This window comes from Sciurus carolinensis, chromosome 2 (assembly GCF_902686445.1).
Source record: "Sciurus carolinensis chromosome 2, mSciCar1.2, whole genome shotgun sequence".
Taxonomy (NCBI): domain Eukaryota; kingdom Metazoa; phylum Chordata; class Mammalia; order Rodentia; family Sciuridae; genus Sciurus; species Sciurus carolinensis.
Genome location: NC_062214.1, coordinates 102,314,248 through 102,332,279, shown reverse-complemented (window position 1 = coordinate 102,332,279; position 18,032 = coordinate 102,314,248). Strand labels below are relative to the sequence as shown.

Here is an 18,032-nt window from a genome sequence, read left to right as displayed (position 1 = left end):
CAAACTACTCCTTCTGCTGTAATCCCCCTGGCAACAAATGAAGCATTGTGAAGTCTTTTCTGGTTCTCTCAATGGTCAATTATACATTTTTAAAGACAATAAATTTTGTCCATAGTGCAGCTGATTACATTCATTTATGAAAATGACTAAAAATAGCAAATCAAATATTTTTCTGTCTGGTTACTTAAAAGTAATCATCAAAGCCATAATAAAGTACGGTGGCCCTGGAATCAGGAAACCTGGAGTTGAGCCCGCTCCTTTTATGGGCAAGCTTTGTGTCCTTGAGTACATGTTGGCCCCTCTCTAAGCCTCTCTTCTTACCTGGGGGAGAATAGTACAGCCTCATATATTTCAGCTAGAAGAGTAGTTGAGGTGAGGAGGGGCACCCAGGATGCTTCCAAGCCATTGGAAGTTTCTCAGTATCCATGAGGGATTTGTTTTAGGATCCTCCAATGATACCCAAACCTGAGGATGTTCAAGACCCTTATATACAATGACATAGTATTGTATAGAACCCAGGGCCTTGTGCATGCCAGGCAAGTGCTCTATCACTGAGCTACATCCTCAGCCCTCTTCCTGTATAATTTAAGTCGTCTCCGGGTTGCTTACAATATCTACATAATACAGTATAAATGTTATATAAATAGGGGTTATACTATATTGTTTATAGAATTATGATGAGAAAAAATTTGTACATGCCCAGTACAGATATAATTGTTTTTCAATCTGTGGTTAGTTGAATCTTTGGATGCAGAACCCCACAGAGGGCCAAATGTATATGTTTCTTATGTTATTCATCTTTATATTGTTTGTACACATTTAATAAATTTGTAATATGTTTGATATATTTCACAATAAGTTTCTAAAGTGCTCAACAAATACCTGTTGATATACCTAACAAATAGTAAACACAGTGTGAGTTTTCCTCTGGACTCCCACCAAATGGAATTAACCTAGATAAAAGGCAAAATCACCCAATACAGTGGCACATGCCTGTAATCCCAGTGACTTGGGAGGCTGAGGCAGGAGGATGGTGAGTTCGAAGCTAGTCTCAGCAAAAAGCGAGGCACTAAACAACTCAATGAGACCCTGTCTCTAAATAAAATGCAAAATAGGACTGGAGATGTGGCTCAGTGGTTGAGTGCCCCTGAGTTCAATCCCCGGTTCATGCCCTCCCTCAAAAAAGGTAAAATCACTTTTCTCCTCAAATCAAAACATGTTCTTTTGAATATATTTTAATTGAAAGAGTAATCAGTGAACATTTGAATAAAACAAAGGACATATCATGCTTAGTACAGTTCTCTTTCCCCTGACCCTCTATTCCCCCTTACTTGAGACTTTTTAGTAGTCTCCAGGAATATTCTAGAAAGCCAAAGATGAGATCATCTTAAAATCAGGATGAGAGAAGCATGCAGAAACATTTGTGTGTGCACAAATGTTTTACATAAATGAAAGTGTGTTATACATGCTGCTCTATACTTCGCATTTTATTAATTTTCTTAGAGATCTTTCAGATTGACCAATGGATCTAACATGATTGAACTAGGTTTAAGGGAATGATGCAGAGAATGGTAGGAGTGGACGGTGGACATGGGAGAACCAGGCATCAGGCTAATGCCACCTGAGATGGGTGATTATTCAGGGTGAGTAGGCAGGTCCACATGGCATGAGAATCACTGCCTCCACAGGGCGGCTTCCAAGTGGCGGGGATTGAGCTGGCCCAACCCTCAAGGTAGGTGCTTATGTTACTTGAGTTTTCTGAAAAGGAAACAGGAGCGTTGAGGGGTTGAATATCTCCGCTGCATTCACCCCTTTGACAAGTGCTTGCTCCTAACCACGAAGCTCACCACACTCTTTATTCAGGCCCACCGGTGAACCCTTCAGATGTTGGACAGTCAGCGCACCACACTGGTGAAAGCTGGATTCGGTGATTCTCTCACCATCCTCTATCTTCTCAGAAGTTGACAGAAATCTAGGAAATTCTGTCTGTGATGTTACTAGATGAGCACTCACATCGAATATCCTTAAGATCTTTTTGGGGCTGGGGAGATAGCTCAGTTGGTAGAGTGCTTGCCTTGCATGCACAAGGCCCTGGGTTCGATCCCCAGCACCAAAAAAAAAAAAAAAAAAGATCTTTTTGGGGTTTCTTTTTCGGTTTTAAATTAACCATTTTCCTCAGAATTCAACATGTTCTCCAGAAGTTACTTGGTAGATTTTTATGGTTGCTTTCTGGCTTGTAAAGGCAAGTTCAGGGCCTAATGCCGACTGTCTGCTGTTAATCTCCCTCTCTCCCCTGCAGATCCGAGTGATGGTGGACCTGTGCAACAGCACCCAGGGCATCTGCCTCACAGGTAGGCCGGCCGGACACTGACCCAGCTGCTCACTCAGCCAGTACCTGTGCTGGCCAAAAGGCAGTAGCAGAGCGAACACAAGGAACATTGTGTGTTGTAAAATTACCTGTTGGTTTACTTTTACTAGATGTTTTTAGAGCTAAAAACCAATTATAACATAATTATGAAAAATTATAATAGGTTCTGGTATTGCCATGGAAATAGTCAGGGAAAATAATTAGGACTTGGGTAATTAGAAACTTGAGGTATTTGCTCCTCATTCCCATTAGTTTGTTTTTTTTTAATTCATTTTTATTGTAAACAAATGGGATGCATCTTGTTTCTATGTTTGTACATGAAGTAGAGGCATACCATTTGTGTAATCATACATTACCTAGGGTAATAGTTTTTGATTCATTCTGTTATTTTTTTCTCCACCCCCCACCCCTCCCACCCCTCTATCCCTCTATAGAGTCCCTCCTTCCTCCTTTCTTGCCCCCTCCTCACCCCCTATATGTGTCATCATCCACTTATCAGTGAGATCATTTGTCCTTTGGTTTTTTGAGATTGGCTTATCTCACTTAGCATGATATTCTCCAACTGCATCTATTCGCCTGCAAATGCCATAATTTTATTATTCTTTATGGCTGAGTAATATTCCATGGTATATATATATACCACGGTTTCTTTATCCATTCATCAATTGAGGGGCATCTAGGTTGGTTCCACACTCTGGCTTTTGTGAATTGAGCAGCTATGAACATTGTTGTGGCTATATCTCTGTAGTATGCTGATTTTAAGTCCTTTGGGTATAGGCCAAGGAGTGGGATAGCTGGGTCAAATGGTGGGTCCATTCCAAGTTTTCTAAGGAATCTCCACACTGCTTTCCAGAGTGGCTGCACTAATTTGCAGCCCTACCAGCAATGTATGAGTGTACCTTTTTCCCCACATCCTCTCCAACACCTATTGTTGCTTGTATTCTTGATAATCGCCATTCTAATTGGGGTGAGATGGAATCTTAGTGTAGTTTTGATTTGCATTTCTCTTATTACTAAAGATGTTGAACATTTTTTCATATGTTTGTTGATTGCTTGTAGATCTTCTATGAAGTGTCTGTTCATATCCTTAGCCCATTTGTTGATTGGGTTATTTGTATTCTTGGTGTTGAGTTCTTTATGTATTATGGAAATCAGTGCTCTATCTGAAGTATGAATGGCAAAGATTTTCTCCCACTATGTAGGCTCTCTCTTCGCATTGCTGATAGTTTCCTTTGCTGAGAGAAAGTTATTTAGTTTGAATCTGTCCCAGTTATTGATTCTTGCTTTTATTTATTGTGCTATGGGAGTCCTGCTAAGGAAATCTGATCCTAAGCCAACAAGTTGAATATTTGGACCTACTTTTTCTTCTATAAGATGCAGGGTCTCTGTCTGATTTCAAGGTCCTTGATCCACTGTGAGTTGATTTTTGTGCAGGGTGAGATATAGGGGTTTAGTTTCATTCTGTTGCATATGGATTTCCAGTTCTCCCAGAACCATTTGTTGAAGAGGCTATCTTTTCTCTATTTCATATTTTTGGCACCTTTGTCTAGTATGAGAAAATTGTATTTATTTGGGTTTGTGTCCATGTCCTCTATTCTGTACCATTGATCTACCTGTCTATTTTGGTGCCAATACCATGCCGTTTTTGTTACTATTGCTTTGTAGTATAGTTGAAGTTCTGGCATTGCGATACCCGCTGCTTCGCTCTTCCTGCTAAGGATTGCTTTAGCTATTCTGGGTTTCTTATTCTTCCAGATGAATTTCATGATTGCTTGCTTGATTTCTGTAAGGTACGTCATTGGGATTTTAATTGGAATTGCATTGAATCTGTATAGCACTTTTGGTAGTATGGCCATTTTGACAATATTAATTCTGCCTATCCAAGAACATGGGAGATCGTTCCATCTTGTAAGGTTTTCTTTAATTTCTTTCTTTAGTGTTCTGTAGTTCTCATTGTAGAGGTCTTTCGCCCCTTTTGTTAAATTGATTCCCAAGTATTTTATTTTTTTCGAAGCTATTGTGAATGGGGTAGTTTTCCTAATTTCTCTTTCTGAAGATTTATCACTTATGCATAAAAATGCATTGGATTTATGAGCATTAATCTTATATCCTGCTACTTTGCTGAATTCACTTATGAGTTCTCAAAGTTTTCCAGGGGAATTTTCTGGTTCCTCTAAATATATAATCATGTCATCAGCAAATAGGGATAGTTTGAGTTCTTCTTTTCCTATTCGTATCCCTTTAATTTCCTGGGTTTGTCTAATTGCTCTGGCTAGAGTTTCGAGGACAATGTTGAATAGAAGTGGTGAAAGAGGGCATCCCTGCCTTGTTCCAGTTTTTAGGGGGAATGCTTTCAGTTTTTCACCATTTAGAATGATATTGGCCATGGGCTTAGCAAAGATGGCCTGTACAATGTTAAGAAATGTTCCCACTATCCCTATTTTTTCCAGTGTTTTGAGCATAAAGGGATGCTGTATTTTATCAAATGCTTTTTCTGCATCTATCGCAATAATTGTGTGATTCTTGACTTTAAGTCTATTGATATGGTGAATTACATTTATTGATTTCCTGATGTTGAACCAACTTTGCATCCCTGGGATGAAACCCACTTGATCATGGTGCACTATCTTTTTAATATGTTTTTGTATGCGATTTGCTAAAATTTTGTTGATAATTTTTGCGTCGATGTTCATTAGGGATATTGGTCTGAAATTTTCTTTCCTCAATGCATCTCTGTCTGGTTTAGGTATCAGGGTGATATTGGCTTTATAGAATGAGTTTGGGAGGGTTCCCTCCTCTTCTACTTCATGAAATACTTTGAGAAGTATTGGAATGAGCTCTTCTTTAAAGGTTTTGTAGAACTCGGCTGAGAACCCATCTGGTCCCGGACTTTTCTTTGTTGGTAGGCTTTTGATGAACTCTTCTATTTCATTACTTGAAATTGATCTATTTAAATTGTGTATGTCCTACTGGTTCAGTTTAGATAATTCATATGTCTCTAGAAACCTGTCGATGTCTTTGAGATTTTCTATTTTGTTGGAGTATAGATTTTCAAAATAGCTTCTAATTATGTTTTGTAGTTCCATCTTGTCTGTTGTGATATTTCCTTGTTCATTCCGAATTTTAGTAATTTGGGTTTTCTCTCTTCTTCTCTTTGTTAGTGTGGCTAAGCGTTTATCAATTTTGTTTATTTTTTCAAAGAACCAACTATTTATTTTGTCAATTTTTTGTATTGTTTCTTTTGTTTCAATTTCATTGATTTCACCTCTGAGTTTAACTATTTCCTGTCTTCTACTATTTTTGGTGTTGCTCTGTTCTTCTTTTTCTAGGGCTTTGAGCTGTAGTGTTAGGTCGTTTATTTGTTTATTTTTTCTTCTTTTATTGAATGCGCACCATGAAATAAATTTTCCTCTAAGAATTGCTTTCGTGGTGTCCCAGAGATTTTGATACGTTGTTTCTTTGTTCTCATTTACCTCTAAGAATTTTTTAATTTCCTTCCTGATATCTTCTGTTATCCATTCATCATATAATAGCATATTATTTATCTCCAGGTGTTGGAGTAGTTTCTGTTTTTTACTCTGTCATTTATTTCTAATTTCAATCCATTATGATCTGATAGAATACAAGGTAGTATCTCTATCTTCTTATATTTGCTAACAGTAGCTTTGTGGCATAATATATGATCTATTTTAGAGAAGGATCCATGTGCTGCTGAGAAGAAAGTGTATTCACTCTTTGTTGGGTGGTATATTCTATAAATGTCCATTGGGTCTAAATTATTGATTGTGTTTTTGAGATCTATGGTTTCTTTGTTCAATTTTTGTTTGGAGGATCTATCCAGTGGTGAGAGAGGTGTGTTAAAATCACCTAGTATTGTTGTGTTGTGGTCTATTTGATTTCTGGCATTGAGAAGGATTTGTTTGATGTATATAGATGAGCCACTGTTTGGGGCATAGATATTTATGATTGTTATGTCTTGCTGATTTATGCTTCCCTTAAGCAGTATGCAATGTCCTTCTTTATCCCTTCTGACTAACTTTGGCTTGAAGTCCACATTATCTGATATAAGAATGGATACTCCAGCTTTTTTGCTGTGTCCATGTGCATGGTATGTTTTTCCCCATCCTTTCACCTTTAGTCTGTGGGTATCTCTTTCTATGAGATGAGTCTCTTGCAGGCAGCAAATTGTTGGATCTTTCTTTTTCATCTAATCTGCCAGTCTATGTCTTTTGATTTATGAGTTCAGGCCATTAACATTCAGGGTTATTATTGAGGTATGATTTGTATTCCTGGTCATTTGGCTCATTTTTTTTTTTTTTTTTTTTTTTTTTGACACAACTTGATTTCTCCTTTATTTGGTTGTTCCTTTAGGGTAGTTCCTCCCTTTGCTGATTTACATCATTGTTTTTCATCTCTTCCTTAGGGAATATTTTGCTGAGAATGTTCTGTAATGCCAGCTTTCTTTTTGTAAATTCCTTTTAGCTTTTGTTAATCATGGAAGGATTTTATTTCGTCGTCAAATTTGAAGGTAAGTTTTGCAGGGTATAAGATTCTTGGTTGGCATCCATTTTCTTTCAGAGCTTGAAAAATGTTGTTCCAGGCCCTTCTAGCTTTTAGAGTCTGGATTGAAAAATCTGCAATATCCGTATTGGTTTCCCCCTGAATGTAATTTGGTTCTTTTCTCTCGCAGCCATTAAAATTCTATTTTGTATGTTAGGTATTTTCATTATAATGTGCCTTGGTGTGGGTCTATTGTAATTTTGTGTATTTGGAGTCCTATAAGCCTCTTGGACTTGATTTTCCATTTCATTCTTCAGATTTGGGAAATTTTCTGACATTATTTCTTTGAATAGATTGTTCATTCCTTTGGTTTGTTTCTCTAAGCCTTCCTCAATCCCGATAATTCTTAAATTTGGCCTTTTCATGATATCCCATAGTTCTTGTAGATTCTGTTCATGATTTCTTACCATCTTCTCTGTTTGGTCAACTTTGTTTTCAAGATTAAATATTTTGTCTTCAATATCTGAGGTTCTGTCTTCCAGGTGTTCTATCCTATTGGTTATGCTTTCTATGGAGTTTTTAATTTGGTTTATTGTTTCCTTCATTTCAAGGATTTCTGTTTGATTTTTTTTTCAATTTCTCTAACTCTTTATTGAAATGATCTTTTGCTTCCTGTATTTGCTCTTTTAACTGTCGATTGGTGCGATCATTCAATGCCTGCATTTGCCCTTTCATCTCTTCCTTCAATTCCTGCATTTGCTCTTTCATCTCATTTGCTTCCCTAATTGTTTTGATTATGTACATTCTGAACTCCCTTTCTGACATTTCTTCTGCCATGCCATCTTTGGATTTTATTGCTATATCATCTAGGTTTGTTTGGGACATTTTCTTCCCTTGTTTTCTCATATTGTTCAGGTATCTACCCCTCTAGTAGTGAAACTCTGGGATTTTGCAGATTTCCTCTATTGACTAATATCGTCTCTGTAAATTTCCAATAACTCACCTCTTAGCCTTCAGTAGCCTTAAGTCTTGGAGGAGCTTGATAATGCAGTGGTCCACTAGGAAGCTGGCCTTCTAGGGGTGGTGGTATTCAGTGGGGTATATTCCCGGTGGCTCTGAGTTGGTCTTGAGTCTCTTAATACCTCCTCTTCTTGACTCCTGGGTCTTGTCAAAGGTCCTCTAACCTCCTGTAGGTGTCTCAGGAAGGGAGTTGCTCTTCCAATTATGAGGGCCACGCCCTCAGGAGTAATTCAAAATGCCTGCACCAGCCTATAAAGAAGCCTCGGTGCTACCTCCGCGATGCAAGTGGCCTGACTCACCGCCAGGTCACTCTGCAACTGCGACCAATCAGTGATGGCACCAACCTAGGTGCAGGGGTCAGGTGGCATCGCTCAGTTATGACGTCTGTCCTTGGCCTGCTGGCTGGGCGGGTCAGCTACCCGCAGCCTTTCTCCGCGATGTAGGCGGCCTGACTCACCAGACAACTCGCTCTGTGACTGCCTCCCATTAGTTTTTAAAAGGGAAGAGACCTTGCAGAATTCTTTTAGGTGAGAAGTAGAGTAATTATCTCCCTGCATCATACATATTGCATGAACAGGAAGCTCTGGAAGCCAGTTTCTAAGTAGTCATGAGATACTTTTTATTCAGATACCAGGGATTAAACCCAGGGGCACTTAACCACTGAGCCACATTCCCAGCCCTTTTTATTTTTTTATTTTGAGACATGGTCTCACGATGTTGCTTATGGCCTCGTTAAATTGCTGAAACTGACTTTCAACTCACTTTTTATGAAGAATTTTCTGTGAGGTTTGAACCATGTGCTTGGTGGTCCTCCAGACTGGCCACATCCTGCCCCCTTCCACCTCATGAATTACTGACATAGGGAACAGAAGAAAGGAACAAGCCAGGAGGCACATCAAGACTTGGGACAAGGAATGGCCGATGAGAGGGCAGGTTTTGAGATGATTTTCTATATCTGAGTCTGATAGAGGCCTGTGTCTCACCTGAGGGGAGAGCCCTGTCCTTCTTGCCTTCAGAAGGTGAGAGCAACAGGAAACAAGCAGCAGAGTGGTCACCCATATCCAGTGAGGATCTGCGCAGGCCAAAGATGAACCTGGCAAGCCCGACCTGGACATGGCACTCCTGCCCCTCTAAAATGCAGGGAGCATTCTGAGGAAATAGGGAAATCATTTTTACATTAAAACCATGTATTGGACATTAAAACATGTCTGCAAGATTTTGAAGCCAGCTGAAGCCTTCCTTGGGCCTCAGAGGTTTACGACCTCAGGTTCTGGGGAGGCCACATTAGTACTTCACTGTGCTGAGAAACCCTGCTCAATCTGTGCCTGGCTTTAAGAAACCTGGCCATTTTCTGCAATATTCTCCCCAGTTCCTCTCGTTACCTGTCACACTTTAAGAACACAATGTCGGTTTTGTTGACGAGATAAATCTGTGGCTTACATGAGTGAATGCAGGTGAGAGCTTCCCTCGGGAGCCCCAGTTCAAGCTCACTCTCATTCGCTTCTTTTGGACTCAGAGAGAAAAACTGTCGTCTTGGGGCTTCTTGGGAAATTCTAATTGAATTACTCAAGTCACATTTTGTCCCTCACAGAAAATTAAACATCTTCAGAACAGCTTGGTCCTTTGTTCGGAAACTCTCGTGGTTTAAGCACCGTCCTTCCATCTCTGGAAAGCCCTTTTCAGAGCTCCCAGGTGTGACAGTAATGAGTCCTAGAGAAATGCTCAGATGGATGGAATGACAGGCACAAAAGCCTTGTTGAGAGGCACAGGAAAAGTCTTCCTTTCTGATTGGCACAGTGGACGACATGAGAGCCAGGCTGCATGGTGAGAGCACAGAATGGAGCTACTAAGACCACTTAGGGGAGGGTGATGGGGAGCAGGGAGCTGCATCCCTGCTGGAAACGGGTTGATCAGGTGACTCTTTAGCACCTCAAAATGCTTTTCAAAAGCCAGCACTTCCTCCTTTCATGCCAGCTTGGAATTGGGCCTCCTTTTTACCCAGAAATCTCTTCAATTTAAAAGTTCGATGTGAAAAGTACAAATTACAAAGTGAGAAGATGACTTGGGATAGACCACACTGCCTGCATTGTGGGGGTGGTAGGTGACAGGACCCAGGACTAAAATGGGTAACTTGAGGAGTGGGCAGAGCCTTGGTCCCCAGTCCCAAGAGGATGCGGGGCAGAAAGGTTCTCCAGGGCAGAGCCTGTGTTTTGGCCCCAGAGCAAGATCTAGCTTTTACACTAGATTCACCTTTTAAGACGCAGATGTCGAAGCTAGGTGTGTAGCTCAGTGGTAGAGCACATGCTTAGGGTTTGCAAGGCCCTGGGTTCAATCCACAGCACTACACAAAAATGAAGAGTAAATAACTCTGGACATAGTGGCACTTACCTGTAATCCCAGCAACTTGGGAAGCTGAGGCAGGAGGATTGCAAGGTCAAGGATAGCCTGTTAGTGAGACCCTGTCTCAAAATAGAGTAATAAGGCCTGGAGATATAGCTCAGTGATAGAGCACCCCTGGGTTCAATCCTCAGTACAATCAAACAATCAGCCAATGCAGGTCCAAGTAACTTGGGGTTAGTCTAGATATGACCATGAAACCTCATTCTTATTCCCTTTCCCTGCCTCAGCTATGATTGCTCTGGAGACCAGGACAGATACTGTGTAGTTTTGTGTAGTGTGTGACTTCTCAGGGTGACTATGGAGGGACATTCCCTAGCTGCAGTGGTTATGTGTTTTTTGGTGCAGAGTTTGTCAGACAACATATGACATATGCTTTTCTGGGTGCATCTCACTGCCAGACCCAAGTTTTCTTGGGACCCCAGAAACATATCTTCTGGAAAAACTGATGGCTTGAAGAAGACAGTATCTTGAGTTATTCTTTGCTTAAAGTAGCCTCTACATATGGACCTGAAAATGTCTAAACTACCATGTTGCCCAAACTACTTGTTGGGGCAGAGGCACTTCGGATCCACAGTGCCCATTCTCCTTGCATCTATGTGACCCTAATCCAGTGATGGCATTTTTCACTACTTATTTTCTGAATTGGGCAACTTCAGGAGTTAGCAGAGAGTCTTGATCTACAGGCCCAAGAAGATGTCAGTCAAGGAAAGTTTGCCAGGGCATTCATCAATGATGGACCTTGAATGCTGCTGAACATAGTCTAGTGACATTCTTTTCTGGTATTCCAGAAAGTTACTACTAATTAAGTGCTGCTGTTCATACATATCTGCTGTTCCTTTTTTAAGGACAACATGGCCTTTGCCCAGAGTTTAAATGCACCCAATGAATGCGATTGAACTGAAGTCTCAGTTTCATGGGGACATATGAAGAAAGATACCTTGTCAGATGCAGCAGCTCATACCTATAATCCCAACGACTTGAGAGCCTGAGGCAGAAGGATTACAAGTTTGAAGCCAGCTTCAGCAGCACAGTAAGACTGTGTCTCAAAATTTTAAAACAAATAAAAAGGATTGGGGATGTAACCCAGTGATAGAGTGCCCTTGATTTCAATCCCCAGTACCCCACCACTACCACCACCAAAAGAAAGTTACTTTTCCAAAGATGCTTTTCCTAGGTGCCCTAGGGTAGCCTGCAAAGGGCATCCTAGGAAAAACAGTGTTAAGGATTAAGGCTTCAGAGTTGCGGCCAGTGTAGCCCTGGTAAATGAATGGACAGGTCAAACTCAGACACAGCTGGGGCCTCAGTTTGGTTTTTCACTCAACTAGATTTCCTGAAAAAACCAGAATGCCATTCTAGTATTAGTGAGTTCAACCTCCGAGTGTGAGAGCTTAGGGTCTTCTTGGGCTATCCCTTAAGTAGAGCCAAGCATGACTGACTCTCACAGGAAAGAGGGACCATGTGTACTTTGACCAAAGCTCCCATCTGACCCTGATACTGAAGCCATGGCCTGCAGGAAGGCTGAGCCCCAGGAAGTCCTTGCTGAGGAGGAAGAGCAGAGAATCAGGACTACAGACTTCCACACCTGGTACCATAAGATCTACAGACCTGTATCTTCCACTAGCTCATACTAAAGGTGCCAACCCAGGCCTCACCTGAAGTGTTTCTCTTTGATTTTGTTTGACGTCTTTATTTCTCTATCTTCCCAAGACTTGGAGAAATGTGTAGCTACTTCTTCTGTGGTCTTGCTCTGCCAAACCAGTGCCTTGGGTACGCAGCACCTTGTTGGAAATCATCCCAGAGTGAATAAGGGCTACTAGAGGGAAATCAGACATACTCAGAGGAGATTCTCTTCCCCTTGGTTTGGAATGGCCATGGTGGGAAGAGACAGGCAGGCAGTACTCCAGAGTCCTGCTTTAGCCACTGACCAGGCCCGCTCTTGACAAAAAGGAGACTCATATGTCTTTATTATTACTTCCCCCTAACTGAGGTGCCTGTATTTCTTATCTCAATTAAGATTCTTCTGTTTGGTAATACGAAGAATGAGCTTGAACTTATTTGAGGGAAAAAATTGAGGTATCAAATTATTGTAAAGCTATAGGAGTACATCTGTCAAGATAGGTTAGGGCATGCTTGGGTAACAAGCTAAAATCTCAGTGGCTTAACACAGCAAAGGCCATTTCTCACTCCATAAAGTACAGTAATGTTTGGGTGACTCTCCCAGGAAGTCCTGGTGACTCAGGAATCCAGGCAGCTGCCATCTTGTAGCTCCATCATCCCAACACCAAGGTCACCCTCTAGGAAGAGAGAGGACCAATGGATGGCACTTGGGGCTCTTAAAGGCCAACCTGAGGTGTCTCACTTCCCCACAATGGGTCCCCCTATCCAAGGATCCCTTTAAGGAGTTGTTGATGGTAACTAATTCTTTCGCCAAGAATATTTTCACAACACATCAGGGGGCCCCATTGATATCTGCATCCCAATCACCTGTGGTGTTTGGTAAAAACACAGGTTTCTGGGCCTCACTCCAATTAGAATCTCCAGACCTAACCAATGCATCGAAACTAGCATTGCAGAAGATTCTGTGGATTCATATGGTAGGAACTGTAGCCAGGGAGTCAGTGGAGCTATGTCAGGGAGCCCTAATCCAAATGCTTCGCTATTGTGAGGCCCTTGACCAGGGTTAAGGTGTCCTAAATATGCAGCTCCAACCTGAGCCCTTGCCACATCCCCACCCGCGGACAGTCATTGGGTTCTCTGGGAACTCCTGATACCTACTGCCAATCTTGCTCCTTATCGTCAAATTGTCCCACCAATCTGTGCAATGGAATGTGGCTGCATCTGTAGCCGGGAATGACAATTCATTAATTTCTTCTGACCTGTTCAGTGTCCACACCACCCTTTCCACACCACTCCCTTGCCAGTGTGTGTGCGCCATCTGGTGGTTAAGTCAGGTAGCCACAGAATTGGAAGCCATTTTCAGCATTATTTTGGCCTGAAATGCAACTGTCTATATTAAAAACATACCCTCTGGGTATAGGCCGAGGAGTTAGGGAGTGGGAGGCGGGCAAGAATGGAGGAAGGAAGGACTGTATAGAGGGAAAAGAGGAATGGGAGGGGTGGGGGGAGGGGAAAAATAACAAAATGAATCAAACAACATTACCCTATGTATATTTATGATTACACAAATGGTATGCCTTTACTCCATGTACAAGCAGAGAAACATGTATCCCATTTGTTTACAATAAAAAAATAAATTAAAAAAAAGCATACCCTCGAACTCCTATTCCTCTGAGGGTCCCTACGTCCCCAGCCTCTATCCATCAGAATCCTAGATCCTCTGTTATCGGAGAGGTTTCGTACACAATCTTGCCCATTCTGCTGAAATACGTTTTGATTTCTAGCTTTGCCACTCTGTGGTCACCAGATTTATCCAAACCTTGTCCCAGATTTTAACTACAAAGTTTTGGGTATTTTCTCTGCAATCAACCCCCCATACACCATCTGTGTCTCTCTCCCTGTCTCTCTGTCTCTGTCTCTCTCATCTCCGTCCACATAATTCTATTTGATGTCTACCTAGAAAGAGGATCTCAAACTCACACTGATCTCACAGCATTACCCCCTGCTTAAGAACCTGCTGTAAATCCCCATTTCCCTCAGACACATTCCACACCTTACAGTCTACACTGCTTGGCTTGGCAGTCAAGTGCTTCTACTTTCTACTACCCAGCCCACTCATGTTCTGATTCAGTCTCATCTCTACACATTCGGCTTGGCCGAACCTCTTCCTTTCTCCCACCTGAATCTCCCAAGTTCTGACCTCTGGAATTGTGCTGCTAACCCTGGTGCCCTGTGTGGAATGCCTGACTCTTACCTGCAGCTGTCTTAGGCTTATCATTTCTTCAGGGTCATAACATGAGGCTCACTGTCTTGGGAAACCTTCTCAAACGGTTCTGTGGCTAGACTGCCCCAACACCCTTGGGAGAGGGGGCTACCTCTCTGTAGCTCTTTCATGTTGCATTGTGGTTTCAAAGGGTCCACCTTCCTCACAGAGGCTATGGGCACAGCAGACACAGAAGCTGAGATTTCTTGGTCGAGTTTGGTGCATGTAATAAGTGCTTAGTCAAGGCTTGTTTTTGAATGGTCACAGGCTTGGATTAGCGGAAAGACGGTTCCACTCCGATATTGATACTCATTACGTATGGTCTGGAAAAACAAAAGGAATTCACCCTTTCTTGTCACAGCCTCACTGACTTGTCTGATTGCTCAGATAGACTCCTTGGCAGTAAGACACTCCTATCCGTGGAAGCAAATCTTTTTTTTTTTTTTTTTCCTGATTACATGTAAATGATTATCCAAGTCCCTTAGATCCTTAGGTAATTTCATATTAAAGGAAGGTGTTTGTTACCCAATCTGGGCCCTCTAGTTTTCTCAGGCTATTTCATGCAACAAATAGAAATCCAGCATCTGCTCATGTTACCCGTGGGTGACCTGGAGGAGGCCAGCTGGCTGCCTGAGAGCACTTGGGCCTGCTTCCAGGGAAGATGCTCCCAGCCCTCCAGTGACAGCAGTGGATGGGCTGAGCTCATGGCTGAGCCGGGAGCGTGCGAGGGCCCACCTGCATTGTCATTCACCTCATTAATTAGGTAGACTGCTCCAGAAATTATTCTTGGTCTGTTAAAACTTAAACAAAATTGTTTTGATTGACCAATGGATCTTTGTTGAATTGTTTTTAAGGATCTTTTGAGCAAATATGATGAACTCCACATAAAGAGATATGAGATCAGTTTCTTAGGCTCAGTAGATGACTAGACATTTTAAGGAGGAAGAGGGGGTTGTGGTGCTAGGTTTTCTTTCTCCCACCCGTGTTTTATCAACTTTCTTTTTCTGTTGCAGGTCCACCTGGCCCACGAGGTAAGAGCCCATGAACTAGAGTCCTAGTTCAAGGGGAGGATGTGGGTGGCTGGGCCCCCAGGATTCTCCCAAAGTGACAGAGGTGGGAAGGGAAAGGAGTGTGGAGGTGACCTGGCTACATCTCATTCTTCTTCAGGCCCTCTCACCTGAGAATCTGCCACCACCATTCCTGACACCTGTCACTGCTTCAGACAGAGAAGGGAAGGGGAGAAGCAGGAATGATGTGGAAAAGACATTGATGCCTGCTCAGCTTCACTGGCTAAAGGAATAAAGGAAATCACATTAACTTCAGTGAAAAAAATTCTTGTAATGTTTCTATTTCCTTTTTTTAACGTAGGACCTCCAGGAGTTGATGGGTTACCAGGACACAATGGATCAGATGGACAGCCTGGTCCCGAGGGCCCAAAAGGCGAAAAAGGAGCAAATGGAAAAAGAGGAAAAATGGGTATTTTGGCAACTCTGAATTAATTTCCATATTTCTTTCTTGGTTTTGTTGTTTTTTTCATTTTTTTGTACTAGGGACTGAACCCAGGGGCACTTAACCACTGAGTTTTTTAAAGACAGGTTCTCGCTGAGTTGCTTAGGGACTTACTAAATTGCTGGGGCTGGCTTCAAACTCACTATCCTTCTGCCTCAATCTCCTGAGCTGCTGGGATTACAGGAATATGCCACCGCACCGGCTTTCTTTATTTCTTGTCTCCATAATTTCATTTGGAATGGTCTAAAGCTATGTACACAGGGCATTTCATCTTCTGTATGAAGATTTAACTCCTTCCCGGAAGCCATTGCATTCTGGAATGCCAACGGCATTCTTTTTGGTTCAACACCATCAGATGTTAATGTCAAACTAAAGAGACTGTGTCTCCCTGGGACTACTACCCACCTGTTGACTTTCTCTGATGCATATGGAAGGAGCAGGAGCTGGCAGCCTTGGGAGGATACTCCATGGGCTGTGTGACAGTTGTAGGTGAGGACACCCTGTATCCTTTCAGGGTTCAGCTCCAACCTTCCCTACTTCTTCCTGCAAGTTCTATATTTAATTGAAAATTAATGGGCTAATGAGGGCTTTCCCTGGCTGGGAGAATATCTCCAACCATCTGAACAGAAAGGCAGCATCCAGGGCTCTCTAACGCTAGCACTCAGCTCATAGGGTCCCCTCTTCAGGAGGATTACAAAGAGGTGGCTGGCATCTCCAAGGATTTTTTCTGCCCTGTTGTAGGTAGCAATATTGCCATCATCTCAGCAAAGTCCCAGAGGTACCGAGACGTCAGATATGTCAGGGAACAGAGAGAAGCAGGGACTGGGGCCAGGGTGGGGCAGGTTCTGAAAGGCTGTAAGCATCAATCCCAGGGTTCATGGAGAAGTACCTGCAGATTCAGCTGAGGAAATATCTAGAAGAAATACTAGAAAATTCTTTTAAAGAGCACAGTTACCCCTTTTAAGCACCTGTGCTGTTATTCCCATAAGCAATTTAAGTGAGAGCCAGTGGAGGAGAAAATTGCTGAGCACCTCTGCCCCTTGGCAAGGTCTACCTGCTTATGTTCCCAGGGGCAGCCCTGTAGATGAAAATGGGTACACATAGTCCAAGTCAGTCGGGGCCTCAGAAGGCCAGCAATTAAAACTGGAATTACAGAGTAGTGATGGACAATTCCATGTAGGATAATAATTATAATTATAAATGAACATCAGCATCGAATAATGATGACTATCAATGTGCAGACATTGGATTCGTCCCGGGAAGGCTCCAAACATGTGATCTGGTCCCAAGGATTTAGCAGTGGATGAAACAGACTTGGTGAGAGGGCGCTATGCTAGAACTAGGCATGGGGCGGGTAGGAAAGGGATGGCCTTAAGGAGATGTGCTAAGCGTGGAACCCACAACCCAGGGAGGGCAGAAAAGAAAAAGTTCATTTCTTTATGAAATGTGCAATGATGTGGCAGTTAATATTCCAGACACGAGAACCCAGAAATGACAAAGTAGACAAAACCCTGCCTTTGTGGGATGAAGGTAAATTTCCCCTCCACCCTCTGAAGGCTCACTATAGTACATTGACAAAGGCATCAATAGGAACACAGAGTCAATAGGAACATATGGTGTGATTACCCACCAGTTCAGAAGTTTATATGCACTTTTTTCTATTGGTGGGGGGATTTTGACAGTTTTGATGGGTTATCAGTGATTATTAGGGAGAATGAATGGGACCTTGGGACAGACAGACCTCAGCTTGTATGAAGTTTCTCTTTGGAATTTGAATGTGCCTAAGGTACAAATCTTACACGGAAAATCAGTCAGGCGTCTTCTCTGAGATAAATAATGGGATTTGGGGGGATGGGAGTACAAGGCACTGGTGTCCCCCTCTGCAGTATCCATGTGATAACAGGAATTCCAGACAGTCTTTCTCTGCTGTGGGTGGGCAGAAACAAGACAAGCATAGAGGACCTTGATTTTGAGCCTGTGCTTGAGACCTTTAATGTCCTTTAGTCCACATTTCTGAGCATGCCAAAAAAAAAAAACCGAACTTAGAGATATCATTCTCAGCACCCAACACCTTTGTGAAGTTGCCATTCTAGCTGGAAGAGATGGACAATAAACAAAAATAACAAATATAATGCATGGTCTGCTGATGGTGATAAATGCTGACGAGGACAGGTAGAGTACCTCTCCAAGGTGAGCAGCAGACTTGGGTTTAGGGAAGCAGTTGTGGGCTTAGCATGGGATATGCTGAGATTGAGTTGCCCTGAGATACCTGGGGGGACATGTCAGGGAGCCTTGGAGACATAGTTGTGCAGTCAGAGGAGAACTCGGGGCTCTTGACATACTTAGGGAGTCATC

General features: G+C 42.3%; 1 protein-coding gene across 2 annotated transcripts in view; it reads left to right on the top strand.

Moving 5' to 3' along the window:
* Gldn (gliomedin) overlaps positions 1-18,032 on the top strand; it is a 67,599-nt gene that overhangs the window by 28,632 nt on the left and 20,935 nt on the right. For both annotated transcript variants that reach the window (XM_047539873.1, XM_047539874.1), the window contains exons 2-4: positions 2,300-2,351; positions 15,182-15,199; positions 15,537-15,644. In XM_047539873.1, coding sequence (XP_047395829.1) covers positions 2,300-2,351; positions 15,182-15,199; positions 15,537-15,644 — 178 coding nt within the window. The remainder of the gene's footprint in view (positions 1-2,299; positions 2,352-15,181; positions 15,200-15,536; positions 15,645-18,032) is intronic.